At 42.4% G+C, this 21,844-nt stretch overlaps 1 protein-coding gene across 1 annotated transcript in view; it reads left to right on the top strand.

The window, feature by feature from the left end:
* The window catches only part of DYNC1LI1 (dynein cytoplasmic 1 light intermediate chain 1), a 61,171-nt gene that overhangs the window by 27,566 nt on the left and 11,761 nt on the right, over positions 1–21,844 (top strand). Inside the window, exons 4-10 of the mRNA XM_063452223.1 lie at positions 2,034–2,264; positions 15,001–15,170; positions 16,106–16,199; positions 16,600–16,735; positions 17,304–17,415; positions 17,603–17,662; positions 17,752–17,793. Of these exons, the coding sequence (XP_063308293.1) occupies positions 2,034–2,264; positions 15,001–15,170; positions 16,106–16,199; positions 16,600–16,735; positions 17,304–17,415; positions 17,603–17,662; positions 17,752–17,793 (845 nt within the window). The remainder of the gene's footprint in view (positions 1–2,033; positions 2,265–15,000; positions 15,171–16,105; positions 16,200–16,599; positions 16,736–17,303; positions 17,416–17,602; positions 17,663–17,751; positions 17,794–21,844) is intronic.

Here is a 21,844-nt window from a genome sequence, read left to right as displayed (position 1 = left end):
CAACACAGTAAAGGAGGAGACTATATATTTTAAATTAGAAAAACTGCCACAACCAGAGGACATAGTCTTAAATTAGAGGGACAAAGGTTTAAACATAATATCAGGAAGTATTACTTTACTGAGAGGGTAGTGGATGCATGGAATAGCCTTCCAGCTGAAGTGGTAGAGGTTAACACAGTAAAGGAGTTTAAGCATGCGTGGGATAGGCATAAGGCTATCCTAACTATAAGATAATGCCAGGGACTAATGAAAGTATTTAGAAAATTGGGCAGACTAGATGGGCCGAATGGTTCTTATCTGCCGTCACATTCTATGTTTCTATTATAAAATGGTTTGATCAAACAACTCAAACTGGCCCCTTGTTTTTTTATTTTATTTATTTATTTAACCGTGGCTTGTCTGGATTTGAAAATAGTGTGCCATCATGGTGAAAATTTTATTTCACAGGATGCCATACTGCCCCAAAGAGAATTGGGGGCACACCCTGAACATGCAGGTGCAGTTGGAGCATTGGTGCAGTTTCAAAGATAAATATAAATCTATATTGCCACTTGAGGAATAGCATCCTTAAAATAAATAAATAAATATTTTTTTTTAAATTTTATTATTATTTATTATTTTTTTTAATTTAATTTCATTATTATTATTTGTTTATTATTTAATTTAATTATTAGTATTGATATATATTTTTTTCGTCCCCCCTCCCTGCTTGATATATGGCAGGGAGGGGGGCTCTCCTTCCCTGGTGGTCCAGCATTGGCAGTTCAGTGGGGGGAGAGGGTGTCTGGCAGAGAGCTTACTTACCTGTCCTGCAGCTCCTGTCAGCTCCCTCCTCCTCCGCGCCGTCCGGTCAGCTCTTCTGTCAGCTCACACTGTAAGTCTCGCGAGAGCCACGGCTCTCGCGAGACTTGCACTGGGAGCTGACCGAGGTGCTGAACTGACGGCGCGGAGGAAGAGGGAGCTGACAGGAGCTGCAGGACAGGTAAGTAAGCTCTCTGCCAGCCCCCACAGCCCCCAGTCTGTATTATGGCAATGCAAATTGCCATAATACAGACTATTGACTCGAGTATAAGCCGAGTTGGGGTTTTTCAGCACAAAAAATGTGCTGAAAAACTCTGCTTATACTAGAGTATATACGGTAATTAATTACATATTACAAGGTTATTTAAAAGCCCCTATATTATAAATATTGTCCTATCACATTAAGCTGACCAATAATTCACAGTACCTCCCAGTATTAGTATATAACATGGGAGATTAACATGTTCTCTCTAATGTGTACTGCTTCCAGAGTCTCTCCTCAAATGTATACTTTCCTTTGGTCACCTAAAAAGGGGCTATCAGTGGTATGGAAATTAAAATAGAGATTAAAAGGGTAGTGCATTCTAGTTTGTCCTGACACACAATTTCAAATGAGAGTTTGTGGACCCTAGTTAGATCTAGACATTGACTGGGTTATTCACTTTAATCAAACCAAATTAATGGAAAAGGTGTGTCCGTCTGTCCGTAATGGCTCCCTAATAGCCCTTGCACTCAGTGAGTGAGTGCAGGTTGGGAATCCCAGCGGCACTGGGATGAAGTGATTTCTAGGATCTGCTCATGCCCTCACAAATTTATTTGTGCCCGAGGAGAGTCTCCATACTGATCTACTTTGATTATCTCACATGGAAAAGCATTGGGGCCCATGGTGAATGTTAGGTCATTGCTGTGCTCTACCAACAATGCTTCTCATAGAAAGGCACTGGTTTGAATGCATCTTTAGAAGTACTATTGAGAACAAAGTATACAATATGTTGTCTACCAACGTAGTAAATGAACATACACATATTAAGCAAATTTAGCATTAATGAAAATGCCTACAGCTAATTCTCCATGTCTGGAACATGAATTAAGTTCTGTCCGATTTTTATCTTCCACGTAGATGAGTTAATGAAGTAATAAAGGCTTTACTGTGACTGTAACGATTACAACTTCATCTTTATAGTATTGTACTATGTATAATTTGTTGTTTAATACAATTTACTTTATTCCAGACCAAACCAGATGTAACGTATGGATCTTGGATGGGGATCTGTATCACAAAGGTCTCTTGAAATTCGCCATGGATGCTAAAAGTATTAGGGACACATTGATTATATTGGTAGTAGACATGTCACGGCCATGGTTGGCACTGGATTCTTTGCAGAAGTGGGCTAGTGTAATTAGAGAGCACATTGACAAGCTAAAGATTCCACCCGAAGAAATGCGAGAGATGGAAGAGAAAAGTAAGTGCATCTGTGATGTCTTAATTTCTTAAAATTATTTTTAACACTTCAATATGGCTGATATGATTTTGTGCAGTAGGGGTTTTTGGAGGTCTTTTTGTGGTGGCAAAACGTCTTGCAGCTTGAAAGACACATGTCCATGGAAACTAGGCATTTAAACCACATGACATTGGCCATGATAACCTGATCCTTTCTATTGTACTACAAGAAATATGTCCATTGCCATAATGCATTATGGCCATCCTAAATTGCTACTCATTCCGATACTGTGAATTCTGTATAAATATTACAAAATACAAGTAGGTTTACATTATAGCAGGATAAATAACGGTTCAGGCACTCCGGGATAACTAAAAATAGCAGCTTTATTGGGGAAAATATAGTAATGTTTTGACCCTACCAGGTCCTTATCAAGCTACAACATCAATGCAGAAGTAACATTTAAATACAGTGATTAATCACAGGCAAATTATTAAATTAAGTGAAAAAACTGCAATGAAATTACAAATAATTAGAAGTTTGATAAAAATATATATAACAGCCACTCGTAGATCTCACATTAAATTAATAAATACAGCTGAGTAAACCTAGCTAAGTTCTTTCCTAGTAAACAATAATTGTATTAGGGGAGTATAGAGTAAAGGACCAACCTGATAATACAGCTCACAGCCAGATAAGACTGTGGTAAGAAAGTGCCGTTTAGGTGATAGAGCACTTTCCATCAGTAGTTCGGCCACTTCTGATGATGTCATCAGGTCGATGCCGGCATGATGACGTAATCCGAAACCCCTATATCTTAGAGATGTGTATCTCCAATTTTTTATGTCATCGTGTCAATGTAAAACAGCCCTATAGGCAAAATGCAGCACAAGCAATAGTCTCCATATAGTCTAACTGGGGAATATATCACATGATGGCTGGGAGACCTCCCCCAGAGGTGGAGTCAGCAGCAGGGCAAAGACTAAGCAGGACAGGAGATGACTTAGTCACATTAATCTCAAAGTTCAATTTTAAAAACAAAAATGAATTAAAATAAATAGCTTCCGTTGTCATCTTGTTGAGTGTCTGAGGTCAGAAAAGACCTATGAAAATAAGAATAAACGAAAACAAAGTATGTGTGAAAAATATATAAAAGTCAATAAAAAAAGTGTTTGTGTGTGTGTGTGTGTGTACATATATATATAATTTATTTATTCTAAAAAAAAAAAAAAAAAAAACAGTTGCTAAGCTAGAGTAGAGTCTATATTGTCAAAAGAGTCACAGTGGTGGTACTGGGGAGAAAGCGGGAGAAAACAAATCTGTTTTCCTGACACTATAGTACCCTGAGGGTCCCCCTCCCGTGGTGCTGAAGGGGTTAAAACCCCTTCAGTTACTCGCCTTATTCCACCGCCGGGCTCTCTTACCTCTCCTCCCCCGCCAACGTCAGCTCCCTGTCTGACATCAGTGGAGCGGAATGCGCATGCGAGGCAGTGCCGCACGCGCATTCAAAGTGTCCATAGGAAGCATTTCTCAATGCTTTCCTACGGACGCTCTGCGTGATGGAGGCATAATATGCGTTGCAGATGCGGCTCTAGTGGCTGTCGGGAAGACCGCCACTAGAGGCTGGCCTAACCCCAAATGTAAACATAGCAGTTTCTCTGAAACGGCTATGTATGCATCTGAAGGGTTAACCCTAGAAGGACCTGGCACCCAGACCACTTCATTGAGCTGAAGTGGTCTGGGTGACTATAGTGTCCCTTTAACTATGAAATGAAACTATGCTGAAGAAAAACAAAATCAGAAACTACCAGCAGGTGTCGCCAAAGAGATACATTTGTAAGTAGTATCAAAGTGGAGTCTTTTCACTGTTACATAATATAGTGGTAATAAAACTTAACTTTTAATGTTTGCTGTTAATACAAGCAAATAAAAATGTGTAGAAATAAAATATAAAAACCGGATGTTCAGTCCTATTTGTGTGTGATAGTATGTGCTGTGCAAGCACAGCACCAACTCTGAGGATTATGAATCGGAAGGTTAATTATCTGAGCATTTTTCAGAAGTTCGACAGTCTGAAGGGAGAGAGAGGTATAAACTACCTAGATTCAACTATAGTGAAATTCTAGTATTCCTTGTAAGTACTTATTTTATTACACCCATTTTAATGCTACAGATCTTGCTATGAAGGTTGAGATAGCAATATAATCATGAGGGCTTAGACTTCAGTTTTATGATAGTCTGCCTATTCAGATATATTGCTAAGAGAAAAAAGAGGCTTAGACGGGTATGAGTATGTATTCACTCATTCCTATGATAGGTTGAGGGAGATACAAATCTGGTTAAATCTGTTACTCCCGGGGGCGTGTCCAACTTCCGACACGATCGGTCGCATGGAGTAGGAGCTCCGTATCAACCCGGGCCTAACAAGCGACTAATCAATACTTCACTGACACACTCAGATCCAAAATCGAGTGGGGACATTTGGAGAGACACCATGTCACCCTCTAAACAAACAAAGCTAACAGACGCGGTCCGGCCACCTAAAAAAGACCGACAGAAGCAGGCCCAAGATGGCGCCGCAAGCAGAGCCCAGTCACCTGAGACTGACAATAACTCCGAGGCGCCCCTGCAAAAAGCAACAGACGATGATCACATAACTAAAGATTACTTGAAACATATGCTTATGGACCTGAGGGCTACCATTAAAGAAGACTTTACAACCGTTATTTCTGGCATTCACCAGGAACTGGAGGAACTGGGAGACCGCACAGATCAAGTCGAGAGAAAGACTGACGATCTATGCTCAGCCCACAACACATTAGCTGACAAAATGCAGAAATTGGAGGAGGAGAACACTAAATTATGGCAGAAGATGGCAGATATGGAAGACCGTTCCCGCCGGAACAATGTGAGATTCCGAGGGGTCCCAGAGGCCATCACACCCGATCAGATACCTATCTATATTAAAAATCTCTGCTCTACACTAGTTCCCGACCTACAAGGTACTACTTGGGAACTTGACAGAGCCCACCGCATCCCAAAGCCGCCCAGATTCGCGGCAGAAGTACCGCGAGATATTATAGCTCGCTTCCACTATTTCCGAGCTAAAGATGCACTACTCAAGGCGGCCAGATCAAAATCGACGCTGCCGGAACCGTTCACCCACATCTCGATATTCGCCGACCTATCGGCACTAACGATGGCGAGGAGAAAGGAATTCTCCACCATAACTAAAACCTTACGAAACCACGACCAGGCATACAGATGGGGATTCCCCACCAAACTCATGGTGTGGAGGAATAACAAGCTCCATATTATAGAAGACCCGATAGGAGGACTGGCCACGCTCACAACATGGGGCCTCTGGAAAGCACAAGGCCATGCCTCTAGCCCTGCAGCTATAACACCCTCACCGTCGACGATCCGCCCAGACTGGCAGATGGTGGGTCCTCCACCCCGCTAGAGAAGATATGGGGACAACGGCCTTCTGAATTCGTTATCACCACCAAAACTCACAATATCACAAGTTACCTACCCAACTGACCGAGACTGTATATGGCCGAATCTTCATATGGACTCCCATAAACGGTTTCCTGCTGTTCTTTGCTCCTTCTACAATCTTTCTCTGCTGCGGTGGAAGCAACCGACAACTGCAAGCGACTGGATTGGTATTTATATACGGGTATTGACGCAGCAGATTAAGCACCAAAAAAAAAAAAAAAATATGTATATAATCTCCACTTACAAAAACAAAAAAAAAAAAAAAAAAATCGCACTTTGCTAATTTTAGAGTAAAACAGTTACATATCTTTAAGTCCATTGTTAGAAATTACCGTGTGATGGTCATATGCCTTGTGTTAATTGATGCCACGTTTAAATTGTAATCGAAATCCTACAATAAGGGTCCCAAGCATACTTGCACCTACCTAAATAACAGCCGTGACATCATAGAGATATTGGGGACTAACCAATTTTGCTTGCCATAGTTCATTTATGTTACCATATTCTGGTTTCGGTTGCTACAATATGCTCTTAACCGTTACATGATCCCTCCCGAAACAGCAGAACGCAGGCAGACTAAAATTAAAACATGTATACAATCTCCAATGACAAATCTAAAACATGTATATAATCTTCTATTACAAACCCCCCCCCCCAAAAAAAAAAAAAAAAATAAAAAATAAAAAACACTTTATTATTTCTAGAGTTAAGCAATTACACATGTTTAAGTCCGTTGGTAGCAGTTACCATGTGATTGTCATATTCTCTGTGCTTAACGATGCCGCGTTTATACAGTAACCACAAAACTACAATAAGGGTCTCAAGCATATTTGCACCTACCTAACTGTTTGGATTCCATCGAAAGAGAGATGTCTCCCTACTGTTCACTGCTGATTGCTACTAGATAACAATCACGACATCACGAGGATGCTGGGGTCCAACCAGTTATGCTTGCCAAAGTCTACTCATGCTACCATTCTCTGATTTAGGCTGCTACAATATGCTCTTAATCATTACATGACCCCTCCCGTATCAGCAGAACACAGGCAAATTAAAACAAATATAAAAAAAAAAAAAGAAAAAGAAAAAAGAAAAATATCACACTTAGTAGGCTTAGAGTTAAGAATTTGCATATACTTCATTCAATGTTTGTAATTATCATGTGACTGTACTACCCTCAGCAATAAGCTATGTCGCGATTGGACTGTTAATAATGTCTACAAGGTTATACTTAGTGTTAATGTCACGTTCAAATATACCTGTTTAAATTGTAATCTACTCAATTGATTCGCTGCACCAGGGATGTACCCTTCGCTCATTATGTCAATGACAATAAGGTATAGCCTAGAACCATCTGTTTCGCTTGTTTGTGAACTACTATTCACGTTCGCCACATCCATTCATGCTACCACTCCAGTTCAGGTTCAGGTTGTTGATCGCATAGCTGTGAATATCACAAGCCCCTTCCCGAAACGACAGAGCGCAGAGTGAAGAAAGAATAAAAATTAGCATAAAATAAAAACAACAAAAATAATAATAATTAAAAATAAAAGAAAACAAATTATTATTACCCAACAACACCTAGATATTCAACTGAATACACTATATTACCAAATATCCAAGGTTCCTTGTGTGAAACTTTTTCGATACCCAGTTCATGGCCCATACTGTGAAAACGCAGGCTATCAGAAGGCTGCTGCACGTAAGTGCGCCCCCCCGACAGAAAATACTGATACGCAGACTAACAACAACCATACGGCCCGGGTGCGGTCCCGCTCCGCACGACCCCCAGACGGGATCTTCAATGGACGAGTTGGAAGTCTCCCCATTGTATCCCTTGTTCCTCTCTCGGGCTCGAGAGATATTGTATATACTTATTTTTATTCTTCTTTTTTGTTCTCCCCCTGTCCGTCCCCCATTCCCAACCCCTACCTCGATAGCAGCAATCTCCTGTATAACTATAGGAACCTGCAGGGCACCACTCCACCATCAACTATCTAGGGCCTGGTTATACCTCCGGAAGACTGCATCCCCGATTGGTTGCAGACCTACCTATAATAAGCATCCCAACCCAAATACACACCACTAATGGCAGGCCAGTTTAAATGCTTATCTCTGAATGTAAACGGCTTAAATAGTCCATACAAAAGAAGTGCAGTGATAAAAGATTTACATAAATCTAAGGCAGCAATAGTATGTCTCCAAGAAACGCATATGTGTATAAAAAAGCCTCCTACCTTCCTACCCTCCAAATATCCCCAAGTGTACCATGCTCTCTCGCCTAACAAAACCAAAGGCATAGCCATACTATTTCACACTGACTGGGTTTTCCAACTAAATACCACTTACGCAGACACGCAAGGCAGGCTCCTCATCGTGGTAGGCACACTGAACGGCATGCAACTCACGATTGCTTCCATTTACGCACCCAACAATTCCCCAACCTCTTTTATAAATAAATCGCTAAACAAGATAAATAAATTGCGGGTGGGCCACACTATCATTTGTGGGGACTTCAACTGCACATTAGATCCAGACTTAGACATCAAAAGAATAGCAGATAAGCGCCCACTTCAACAGGCCATTACTCTGAGCCACAATCTTAGTACACTATTACACAAGAATGATATATACGATACTTGGCGCACTCTATATCCGGAGGAGAAAAATTACACTTATTTCTCACGGGTACATCACACGTACTCACGTATAGATATGTGTTGGGTAGACAAGAGATCCCTCACGAATCTTACAGCAGTGCACATAGGAGAAAGAACTTGGTCTGATCACGCCCCAATAATTGTCACGTTCAGGGCCATGTACCCGGCCCGAGGTCGGGGTACATGGCGCCTGAACGAATCCCTCATAGCTGATGGCGATATCGCCGCCAACCTTCGCAAATGCATCACAATGTTCCATGAAAACCACGTAAATGACCCCTCGCGCATTGATACTAAATGGGTGGCTCTTAAAGCTGTAGTGCGAGGTCTTCTAATCCAAGCGGGATCTATAAAAAAGCGAAGGATATACACCGACCATGAAAAACTACTTACACGTCTCAAAACACTAGACAGAGATAACAAAATCAGGCCAACCAAACTGCTCTCTCGACAAATTGAAAGAACAAGAGAAGAGCTACATGCATTGTCGTTACTGACCCTAGAACGACATTTACGAAAACTGAAACTCTCCTACTATATGCAGGGGAACAAAGCAGGCAAAATGCTTGCAAGACGCCTAAAATCCCAATACATCCAATCCAAACTCCCATATATGACATCAACTACAGGTACGAAACTATTTAACCCACAAGACATAGTAGATGAACTAGCTACCTTTTATAATAAGCTATATAATCTCACATTGGACGATACCCTTCACCAGCCACTAGAGACAGAAATAGATGTCTACTTAAAAGAGGCTAACCTTCCACACCTGACTGCACACCACAGCTCCAAGTTGACGGACATTTTCACTGAAGACGAGGTGCGAAACGCAATCCGCAAGCTACCCAAACATAAAGCCCCTGGCCCAGATGGATTCCCCAACTGCTTTTACACTACATTCGAACCCCTTCTGACGCCGTACCTCACAAATCTTTTCAATTTTTTTCGGGAATCAGGATCCATACCGGAGGAGATGCTGCTAGCTCACATTGTTACGCTCCCTAAACCTGGAAAACCTCCTACCGAATGTGCCAACCTAAGACCGATCTCGCTACTTAATGCGGACTTAAAATTATACGCCAAATTGTTAGCCATGCGCCTACAGCCCATCCTACAAGATTTGGTCTCTCCTGAACAAGCAGGGTTTGTCCCCAATAGGCAACCAGGAGACAACACACGCCACTTCTTAAACCTAATCTCCTGGGCCCACTCTACCAACCAAAAGGGCATACTTCTAGCGTTGGATGCTGAAAAAGCATTTGATCGCTTAAATTGGACGTATATGCAGGCGGTGCTGCTGCACATGGGTATTCCTACGGAATTCCTGAAATGTATTATGGTTCTATATTCTAAACCTGCAGCTAAAATATTTAATTCTGGCTTCCTGTCACGCTCTTTTCAAATTACGAATGGCGCCAGGCAAGGATGTCCACTATCCCCCTTAATATTTATCTTATGTATGGAACCCCTGATTAGACATATAAAGAATACATTCGCAATCAGAGGACTAGATACGCCGATAGGGATCCAAAAGATAGCCCTTTTTGCGGACGACGTCCTCCTATTTCTAACACACCCGGAAACTACGTTACCGACCCTACTAACATTATTAGACAGGTACGGAAAGATGTCCTACTATAAAAACAATGCTAAAAAGACACAGGCACTAGCGGTGGGGATTCCATCCTCCACCCTCAATCAATTAAAAACGATATATAATTTCGATTGGCGAGCAACCTCCATTTCATATCTGGGCATTAAGTTGCCTACCTCACACTCAGCGATAATTAGAGAAAACCATTTACCGCTTGCCAACAGACTAGAGCAACAACTTAAACAGTGGGGAGATAAAGAGATCTCATGGCTGGGGCGAATTCACACTATTAAAATGATGATATTACCACACATATTATACCTCTTCCGCACCCTCCCTATCGCAATCCCCAACCCTATCTTACAGAAATTTCAAGCCGTAATGAACGCGCACATCTGGAAACGAAAACCACCGAGGATAGCACAAAAGTCGATGTGGCGCTCATACACGAAGGGCGGACTGGGCATACCCAACGTAAAATTATACTACAAAGCATCCATATTGGCACAGGGCGTTGCGGTCCTTGAGCGAGCATCTCCTCCGGTGTGGCTGGCGCTGGAAAACGCGTGTATGCCCAATAGCACGATCCCGCTTACCCTTTGGACGGGAGCTCGGCTCTCCGGACCAAAGCCCCCCCTACCGACCACAGAGACGTTGCTCCGCACATGGAAGCAAACTACCCCACTATTCCTACAACAAAACGACTTACTCATGGCGGCGCCACTGCGGGCTCTAACGGCCCGAACAACTGACCTCCAAGTGGATACGTGGCTACGACAGGGGATTAAATCTGTGCGCTCCCTACTGACCCCCCAAGGTATCAAACCATTCCCTGACTTAGCAAAGGAATACCACCTATCTCCACGAGAATTGTTCCCCTATCTACGAATAAGGAACATAACGCAGGAGTGCGGGCTGCGGCTCAAGGAGCCCGCGCTGCTGCCGCTGTTCATCCAAAAATGTATGGGGAAACTGCCGAAGGCTAAAGCACTGTCTCTGTGTTACAACACACTGCTTTTCCAGAACGCGCAATTCAAACCACCCTACATGGCAAAATGGGAATTAGATATGGGTAAATGTTTTTCGACAGAAATATGGAATCGGGCCCAAAAGAAAACAAAGCAGGCCACCCGTAGTCTCACCCACTGGGAATCCTACTGCAAACTAGCTATGCGGTGGTACTTGGTTCCCACCAAGCTAGCCCATATTTACCATGGGACAAAGAAAGTGTGTTGGAGATGTCAGAATCAGGAAGGTACCCTCTACCACATATTCTGGACATGCCCACTAATCACCACAATGTGGCGCGACATAGCGTCGCTTCTACGCAACAATTTAGGGATCGGGATACAAATGAGCCCTGAGTGCTTTTTGCTCCACATCTTCACGGACACCCTCCCTGAAGATGAACTTTATTTAACGATTCATTGCCTGATAGCAGCCAAAACCGCAATAGCCCATAAATGGAAGTCTACACAACCGCCCACTTTGCCAGAGATTTTGAGCAGGCTAGATTCGACCTACACATATGAATGCATGGCAAGCAGACTAACCGATAACCAAGCCAAACATACGACTCGCTGGCATAGATGGGTGGAATACAGATGAGGAAAACAAAAAAAAATACAAGATTTCACTCACACACAATAACCTCCAGCAGTTAGCACCATTAATAGGGCTTAAGGTTCTTAACAACTTCATAGATGACGTAGAGGTTCAAGCTTGAAAGATGCTGCTACCCCACCTTTACCCCGCCCCCTCCTCCTTTCCCCTAACCCCAGTTAGGACTGACTGAACCAAGGTTAGCGCGCATATCGTTATATGGGTGTAAACAAACAAAATTGTCATATGTTTTGAGTTATGCATGCTAACCAGACAAATGTACCTACTACTGTAATTATGTAATTCTGTTTGAACTTACCTCTGTACAAAAGTCGATATGCTATATGTCTTTGTCCCCCCCTCCCTTTTCCCTTTTCCTTTTCCTTTCTGTACCCCTCCGCCATTGCGGATGTTACGTATCTCTCATGTATGAAAAATGATAAATAAAATACATTGAAAAAAAAAATCTGTTACTCCCTGGGAATATTCTATGCAGTAGCGAGGGTGTGCGGTACCAGTGTGAGATCAGTTTAAAGTTGACTTATTGGTATCTTGAACTGATCGAGCTCTTGTGCTGAAGTATGAGTATCTGTTCCCATTTGGCATCTGTGTATGTTCTATCCTTGAGGTCCTCCCATCGTCTCTTGAAGGCTATGTTCCGAACCCGGTCTCCTATTATAATCCGTTGGTACAGTTTGGATACTCTCCCATCTGCTTCTGGTTCATTCACGCACAGGTTTTCGAACCACGTGATGTCTCTGTGGACTGCCAGTCTGTTTGGCAGATTGTAGTAAAAATGTCGCCGCTGCGCGTAGCGGAACCTGTGCATGAGTGTGGGGGTGCCGGTTCCAGTGTTCTTTAGTCCTGCGTTGCTTAGCGCCCCCTTCAGGGGTAAATAGTCATCTCCCTCTGCTGTCGGCCACGCGCTCCTCGGAAGGCCGCCGCCTAGGTCAATATTATTCGTTAGTGGGCTCAGCTGGGGGGGATATGTATGTTTCTTTTCTCATTGTTGCCCATGTTTTCAGCGTGTGTGCTATGGGCGAGGTTTTGTCGCTGTTTGGGGTTTCCCTCTGGGTGTGATGCCATACCTGTGAGTGCAGGGTTTTGTTCGTGCTTTCTCTGTCTAGTGTTGCCCAGCGTTTGTGATGAGGGGCTGCGTGCCAGTCTCTTATCCGTTGTAGGATAGAAGTCTGGCAGTGCTAGGCCTCCCCACGCTTTGGGTAGGCATATTTTATCGTGGCTAAGCCTCACTCGGTTTCCTTTCCAGACATATTTGCTGACCGCTTTTCTCAGAGTTGTGAAGAATTCCGGTGGTAAGTGCCAGGGTATGGTGTTGAAGTAGTAGAGGAGTCTCGGCAAGATGTTCTGGTACTGCGATGCGACCATGCCATGAGATGCAGTCGTAATTCCAGGTTATCAGGTCTTTCTGTATTTGTTTGAGGAGCGGGGCGTAGTTCCGTATAAAGGTTTCCGTTGGGTTGCTTGAAATCCAGATTCCCAGGTATCATCTAGTCGTCGCAGCTATGAAAGGGGTTCTTTTGACGTGGTCCCAGTTGGATGTTTGGGCCGAAATTTGTATGGTTTCGCATTTCGTGTGGTTTAGTTTAAGCCCCGAGGCTCGGCCGTAGCGTTCAAACTCGTCCATCAGTGCCGGTAACGTGTGCCTCGGGTTGTCTATAAAGAAGAGCATATCATCTGCATACGCCGCAACTTTATGTTCCTGGTCTTTATATTGGAATCCTCGTATGGCTGGTGTTCGCCTGATCTTGTCCAGGAACGGTTCTAGTGTTAGGGCAAATAGGAGTGGGGATAATGGGCAGCCTTGCCTGGTGCCGTTGCTAATCAGGAATCAATCTGTGAGTGCTCCGTTGACTCGGATCCGTGCATTGGGGTTGCAGTAACGTGTGTCGATCCATGCGAGCATCCCCCTCCCCAGTCCAACTTTGTTGAGCGTCACCATCATGAATTGCCATCTCACTCGATCAAACGCTTTTTCAGCGTCCGTCGAGCATAAGTAGATTCTTATTCTCTCTTTGAGCTTGGTGTTGGATAGTGAACGCTCTCAGAGTGCAGTCCCTAGCTTCTCTTCCCGGTATGAAGCCCGTTTGGTCCGGGTGTATCAATCTGGGCATGTAGGGTTGTAGTCTGGTTGCTAAGATTTTAGAGAAGAGTTTGACATCCGCGTTGAGGAGTGAGAGGTCGGTAGTTCCCAGTGTTTTCTGGGTTCTTGCCCGGTTTTGGTATGACTGTGATGGAGCCATTGTTTCTGGGTGGAATCTGCCTCCGTCAAACCATTTTCAAACAGTTTGAACTAACCTTGGTATAATTAAAGTGCAAGTTACTACTTCTGCATCAGTGATCTCAATTCCATTTCTATCTAGCTTCCCTCTGACCTGTGTAAGACCACTTACATGTGGACCCACAGCTTGTACAAGTGCTTTTGTAGCATTTCATAAGGGCTTGTATAGCATCCACTTAAATTGTAATTACTTGCCAAATTTATAAACCCAGCATATTTTTATTTTGTCCTCCACAAATGAAACTATTCACAAGAGTTGCTTAGCAGGATATGCTGAGCACTCCCTTTTGGAAACCGATAGTAGCTGAACAAATGGTATAAATGTAGTGTGTATTTTGTATTGTGTGTTAATCAGACACAGCTAGTTAGAACACTGGTTGGAATTGTTTTGCATCCCGTCCGAATTGTAACTTTTTTAACAAAAATTTCTTTTTGTTGCATCACCCACATTTTGTGTTTATTTGCATCCCCATCATCCTCTTGTGTATATGTCCTGACACCCTTCTCCCCAATAAATCCTATACTCATCTACCAATTTTGTAACAGATCTATGGCAGAGGAGCTGCAAGCTCTTCTGCCAGATCTTTCAGGGTTCTCCAAGCAGCATGCTGGGAACATCCAGAGGAACTGGATGAGGTTTAGTTATATCTCTGCTCCTTCCACGTGCACTACATAGAGTACAGATCATGTAGATAAAGGGTGCCCAAAAGGTAGATCCCAAGATGTTGTAGAACTACAACTCCCATGATGCTGTGCATGCCTTTTAGAATGACAAAGCAACGTGGAAGCTATAGTTTTCAAAACATCTGGGGATCTACCTTTTGGACACTACTGATATAGATTCTCTGCCATGGCTCGCACTGCACAGAGCTCCCTGACAGATAATGTAGATTCTCTCCCATTTTTCCACCTGGCTGAGCTATAATACAGGGCAGTATAGAGCCAGGAGAGCGTGCCATGTTCACCCGCCTTCCAGCAGTCAAGAGTGGACCCCTCCCCATTAATATGTTACTGGAGTTAATATAAAATATACTTTGTGTAATGTTTTAATCTAATAACTTGTTCTCAGTCCATTTTACATAATTCTGTTTTCAGTGGTAAGGAATTATCAAGCATATGTAGAGCCTGGAGAAGAATGTCCTGTTTCACCTCAACGTAGAAATACATCTCTACAAGAAGAACAAGACGAAAGTGTGATTTTACCACTGGGAGAAGATACTCTTACACACAACCTCGGCATTCCTGTAGTTGTTGTTTGCACAAAGGTGTGTTTGATCTTAACCATATTGACTACTTAATTCATACTGAACAGCTCAGTTGTTTCTGATCAACAATTTTTAAAAGTCCTTAAAGGTTTCAGGAATAAATTTGAGGCTATGGCTCTGAACAAAACAGTATCTTGAGAATATTCAGAAATTCAAAATGTGAAATGTAAGGCCATATTGGGTAAACTGCAAAGATCCTCCAAGTCCTCTAAATTTCAAGTTCAGCTATGTTGACTTTAAATTTGACACTCACTTTGAATTCACAGCAGTTTTCCCTTTATTGAATAAATCACATTGGCACAGTTATTCAGGAACTCTCAAGGGCCTTCCCCAAACTGTTGCCATAGAGTTTGAACACCCTCATTGTCTGGAATGTCTATTTATCCTGTAACATTATGATGACCCTTCACCGGAACTAAGGGGCATATCCTTAACCCTAATATACCCCCAGACTATTATCGCTCCTCCAATGAGTTCTACTGTAGGTGCAATGAGTTCCAATAGGTAGCGTTCTAATGGCATCTACCACAAGCAGATTATTTTAATTTATTTTTAATTATTTTTTTATTCAGTCAGATACTAAAGCCTGATTGATCACTCCAGAAACACATTTTCACCTCTCTAGAGAAAATTGGCAGTGTGCTTTACACCACTCTAGCAACCCTTTTCATGAAGCCCTTGATACACCGTTCTTATTTAGATTTTTCTTCTGTTCACGAACTGTGCATTTTGCTAATTTTTTATTTTTTGGTTTGTTTTTTTGCCCAAAACACATTGTTGCACAATATTGTTTGTGTTAATATAAATATCATTTCGGTCTCCATCTTGCAATTAATAAGTTACCTTGCTGCTGTTTGCAACTGTATGCTCTGTTCTAATTCTATAACCCTTTCTCTTATGCATTCATTAATTTATTTTCTATCATTGACTTGCAGTGCGATGCCATTAGTATTTTGGAAAAAGAACATGACTACAGAGATGAGCACTTTGATTTTATCCAGTCACATATCCGAAAATTCTGTTTACAATGTATCCTTTTCACAAGTGTATCATATAATCATTGGAAATGTTTCAGAATTGTATGATCACAAAATAGGTCATTTAAAATGGGCCAATGATTTGTAAGTAAAGTTTTTTTTTTATAAATTAAATGCTGAATTTATGAAGGGGGGCGGGGGGGCACTTCATATTGTCTGGAGCCATCTGATCTGCCAGGCTCTGGGCAGTATCTGCCTGTTGGGGAGGAGGGGGACTACTGAGCAGCAAGTAGAGATTGGGCTAAGCTATATGCGCACATACATTTTAATATAGTAATTTTATTTCATAACACAAGGCACCTCTATGCAGATAACTGCGGGATTATTTGCAGCAATGCAGACCATTGCATGGATATGGTTTTTGTTTCTTTTCCTTTACAAATTATTTTAAGATGGCGCTGCACTTATCTACACCTCAATAAAAGAGAACAAAAACATTGACATTGTATATAAATATATTGTTCAGCAATTATATGGTTTCCATTTTAATATGCCTGCGGTGGTTGTTGAAAAGGATGCAGTATATATGTAAGTAGCAGTTTTTTTTTTTTTTTTTTTTTTTTTTTTTTTTTATCTTGTACTTGTGTTTTGCCCAGCTGAAGCATACTTGACATGTTGGTATAAAAAAAATCCAGAAACGGGGGTGGAGGGGGGGGTGCCAGAACATGCATGTCTCTACAGCAGTACCATAATAGTGCAGTACAGTGTTGACTTTGGCGGCAACATTTCAATTTAGTTTTAGTCCGTCTTTTGACTAAAAAGCCATTTTAGTCATTTGAATTGTTTTAGCCGACTTAATCTCCAGTAGATTTTAGTTGACACAATTAAATCTAATGGGTTTAATTAAAGTCTCTTTTGCCCCTGTCTGTTTCTTTGTGTCCCCTAGCCCCTCTGAGTGTATGGCTCCCTCACACGCCAGTGTAAAGTTTGGTGGGAAATTTCAATTTAGTTTTAGTCCTAAGGCGTGATGTATACACCACACCACAACTGCTGCATTAAGCGAAAGTTACCTATGGTGTCCCTTTTAAGCATTCTGTATAGCTGGATAGATTTATTGCATATCTATATTCTGATTATCTTTTTGTTTTCTTTTCAGCCCAGCAGGATGGGATAATGAAAAGAAGATAGGTATTCTACACGAAAATTTTCAAACACTAAAACTTGAAGACACTTTTGAAGATATAATCACTAAACCACCTGTGCGTAAGGTAAATGACTTCCGTTTGTAAACATTTTTTTAATACTTGAAGTTTTATAGCATTCTAGTTTTTGTGTGGGTTTACATAATATGGAGCACTATCCTATTTAGCCGTCATGCTCTCTGTTACTTAATTGCAGCTATATAGTTTAACTTGCAATTTTATATTTAGATTAACATTTTTTCTTCGTTTACAGTTTGTGCATGAGAAGGAAATTGTATCTGAGGATGATCAAGTATTTCTTATGAAGCAGCAGGTAACTAATCATTTGGGATGAACAAATTTAAAATACACTGGGTTCTTTTATCCAATTGGAAAACGAAAGCTTATTTCTCTTTCTTTTAGACACAGTTGTCGAAACAACCTCCAAATACAGCTGGACGACCTGTAAGTTTGAGTTGTTTGTGTGTTTTTGTTTTGCTATATATCTCTAGCGCATATTTTTTTTTTTTCCTTTCCTTTTTTTTTTTACCGATTTGAGACTGCCACAATGCCAGCGGACCCCTATTTTTTTTTTTTTTTTTTTTTGGTCAGGTCCTATCCTAGCAACCTACTGCCTGCTTTTATGACATCGACCCACTTACTTGGGAAATACATCCTCCCAGGCTCTCTATAGTGCAAGGTTAAATAGGGCCCAGGAATGCGGAACCAGTGACGGGGAGTTGACCTAGACTCCCAAATATACTTGCATATGAAACCAAGAGGGCTACACTCACCTGAAAATGCATACATTATAAGGTTGCTGCTGGGGCCAATTCATACAACATACAATCAATTCACTAGAAAGCTTCTTTAAAGCTCACACACTGTATTTTTCATATATTTTTTTTTTTTTTTCTGTTTATTAGTTTAAGCAAATTTTATCCACCCTGGTTTTATGTATATCATCAAGCCATTTGCCGTATTCTTTTCTTACCAGTTGTCCTGACACTAATTTGATGTCATACAACAGAAAAATGCATGTGCACACAGAGTAATTTCAATGTGCAGACTTAATCAGTTAAAGTAATCTTTCCTCTCTAACAAGCCTTTCTCAAGTATGCTGTGTTTTTTTTTATTACTTTTTTTACAGCCAAAACTTTGCCTTAACTAATAGTCTGCACACTTAAACTGTTGTAATAAACCACCTCTGCCTACTTGCACCTAAGTTGGTTTTCTTTAGAAGGTGTGTGTGAATCCCTTCTTTGGACTAATTTGTTGTCATTGAAATTTAAAATGGTGTGTCTCCAAATGGCATAGTCCTAGGCTACTAGCCCAGCCTTACTCCAGGGATATATTTCTATTTCCCTGGGCTTATTTTTAAAAAAAATTCCTCGTCAATGAGTAGTGGCGAGTGGAAAATTTTGAATACCACTTTGTGGCGCTAAAAGGATGGAAGTTGTGACAACTTCATATTAGGGATCGACCGATATTGATTTTTTAGAGCCGATACCGATAGCCGATATAATTTGCCGATATTCTGTACATTTACCATTTTGGAAAATAAAAAACTATTTCTAAAGGTAAATGCACAAAATATACATGCCACGTGTAGTGGATGCAGTGTGTCTAGACAGGGGAGCTGTGTATGTGTGTGTAGTGGATGCAGTGTTTGTGCAGTGTGTATAGTGTGTGTGTGTATATAATGCAGTGTGTTTGTATAGTGTGTGTGTGTATATAATGCAGTGTGTTTGTATAGTGTGTGTGTTTGTATATAATGTAGTGTGTGTGTGTGTGTATATAATGCAGTGTGTGTGTATATAATGCAGTGTGTGTTTGTAGTGTGTGTGTGTACATAATGCAGTGTGTACATAATGCAGTGTGTGTTTGTATAGTGTGTGTGTATATAATGCAGTGTGTGTTTGTATAGTGTGTGTGTGTGTATATAATACAGTGTGTTTGTGTAGTGTGCATTATATATACACACACTATACAAACACACTGCATTATATATACACACACTATACAAACACACTGAATTATATACACAGTGTGTTTGTGTAGTGTATGTGTATAATAATAGTGTGTGTGTGAGGGGGCATTTTTTATTAAAACATTTTTTTTTTTTTTTTTTATTAAATTATTTTATTTTTATATATTTAATTATTATCATTTATTTTTTGTTGTCCCCCCTCCCTGCTTGTTGCCTTGCCAGGGAGGGGGGATATGTTATTCCCTGGTGGTCCAGTGGCATTGGCTTAGCTGGGGGAGGGGAGGGGAGGGGAGGGAAGTGGGGTGGGCAGCAAGCGTTTACTCACCTCCCAGCAGCTCCTCCAGCTCCCCAGTGTAAATCTCGCGAGACCCGTGGCCGTCAGAGCTGGCCGCGGGTCTCGCGAGATTTACACTGGGGAGCTGGAGGAGCTGCTGGGAGGTGAGTAAACGCTTGCTGCCCGCCCCTCCAGGACCGCCGGGCTTGTAATGAGCCTGGCGGTCCTGGGAGGTATTATCGGCAATATCGGTATCCCTATTGGCCGATACCGATATTGCCGAAAATACCGAATATCGGCCGATTATATCGGTAAAACCGATAATCGGTCGATCCCTACTTCATATTGTAATCGTGCTGATGCTTAAAACAAATGCAGTTACAGGTTTTCTGATCAGACATCACAAATTGGAAAATATATGGCTTAGTCTTCCACATCATTTGTGTGTGTGTGTGTGTATAGTAAATAATCATATCCACCATGTGCAGTAATAATAATAATTTAGGTACAAGTGAATCTAAAAACTCAGACATAAAAAACTTTCCTATTCGAGCAATTGCTCTGGAAGGTTGCTTTGTTTAAGAACAAACTCTATACACTTGTAGGGGCATCTTTGAAAACATACATTGATTCAAAGTTGACTATGACTGCTAATCATTCTTCTGCTATAATTACTTAATGGTGATTATGACCGTATATGCCTTTTGCACATGTATTACATATCTCTAATATGAAGTGTGTCTCATGGGTTCCCTGGAAGCTGCTCAGTTTCTTGCTCGGGGCCCCATGAAGTACACTGCAGTACTTGGTCTGGTGGCACACTCAGAGGGGCTGGTGCCGCTGGACCGGCGAGGCTGCAGCGTGGAACGTGGCCGGCTCCCCTGACTCCTCTCAGGTGGATGGGGGGTGGGAGGGGAGGGAGAAAGGTAGAGGGTGAATAGATAGACGCAGGAGAAGAAATTGACAGTGGGAGAATAGAGAGAGACAGAGGGGGAGGGAGAGTTCCACAGGGAAAGGAGGGAGAAAGAGACAGAGGGGGGGGGGGGGGGGGGAAGAGTGAGACACAAGGGGAAAAAGTTGGGGAATAGAGATGGTATAGTGGGGGAGAAAGACACAGGGAAAGGGGGGGAGAAAGAGACAGAGGGAGAGACACACACACACACACTGGGAAGGGGAGAAAGAGGCAGAGGGGGAAGAGAGACTGGGAAGGAGAGTGGAGACGTGGACACAGAGGAGCAGTGAGGGGGAGAAAGAAACATACAGAGGGACCGGGGGAGGCAAAAAGGCACACAGAGGGGCTGTATATATCACTGGTGTATCCAGGGGGGGGGCAACGGGCAATTGCGCCCCCCCCCCCAGGCTCTCCCCTGCTGGCCAATGCAGGGCTGGCACTGTCCAAGCGCCTTGTGCCTTCACGGACCGGAGGGGAGATCAGAGATCTCCCTCCCCGTTCCACAGGCACCGTGCAGGCAGCCGGCAGGGGAGGGAGGAAGAGAGGACCCGGGAGCTCAGCCTGCAGCTCCTCCGGGTCCTTCTTGCGGCAACGCTCCGGCTCTCGCGAGAGTGAACTGTAGCCCTGGAGCTACGGGCTAGAGTTCACTCACCACTGCGACCACCAGGGATTCCTGGTGGTCGCAGTGGTGAGAGTGAACTCTAGACACACACACACACACACACCACCCCCCCCCCAACCTTTCACAAACATTGCACCCCTCACACATTGCACTACTGCTACCCTACTACAGCCCCATATCCCAGCAGACCCCAGGTAAGTTTTCAAATAGTGATGTCCCGAACGGTTCGCTGGCGCATAGTTCCTGGCGAACATAGCTTGTTCGCATTCGCCACGGATGGCGAACATATGCGATGTTCGGTCCGCCCCCTATTCGTCATCATTGAGTAAACTTTGACCCTGTACCTCACAGTCAGCAGACACATTCCAGCCAATCAACAGCAGACCCTCCCTCCCAGACCCTCCCACCTCCTAGACAGCATACAATTTAGATTAATTCTGAAGCTGCATTCATTTTTTTTGTTTTTTTTTGTTTATTATACATTATGCTCCATAGCCAGTAACCTGCGTTTATTATACATTATCCTCCCATAGCCAGTAACATGTGCTTATTATACATTATCCCCCCACAACCAGTAACCTGTGTTTATTATACATTATCCTCCCATAGCCAGTAACCTGTGTTTATTATACATTATCCCTCCACAACCAGTAACCTGTGTTTATTATACATTATCCT

The sequence above is a fragment of the Pelobates fuscus genome, chromosome 4 (genome assembly GCF_036172605.1).
Source record: "Pelobates fuscus isolate aPelFus1 chromosome 4, aPelFus1.pri, whole genome shotgun sequence".
Lineage (NCBI taxonomy): Eukaryota > Metazoa > Chordata > Amphibia > Anura > Pelobatidae > Pelobates > Pelobates fuscus.
The sequence above is the reverse complement of the archived record's forward strand: the minus strand, read 5'-3'. Positions and strand labels throughout refer to the sequence as shown.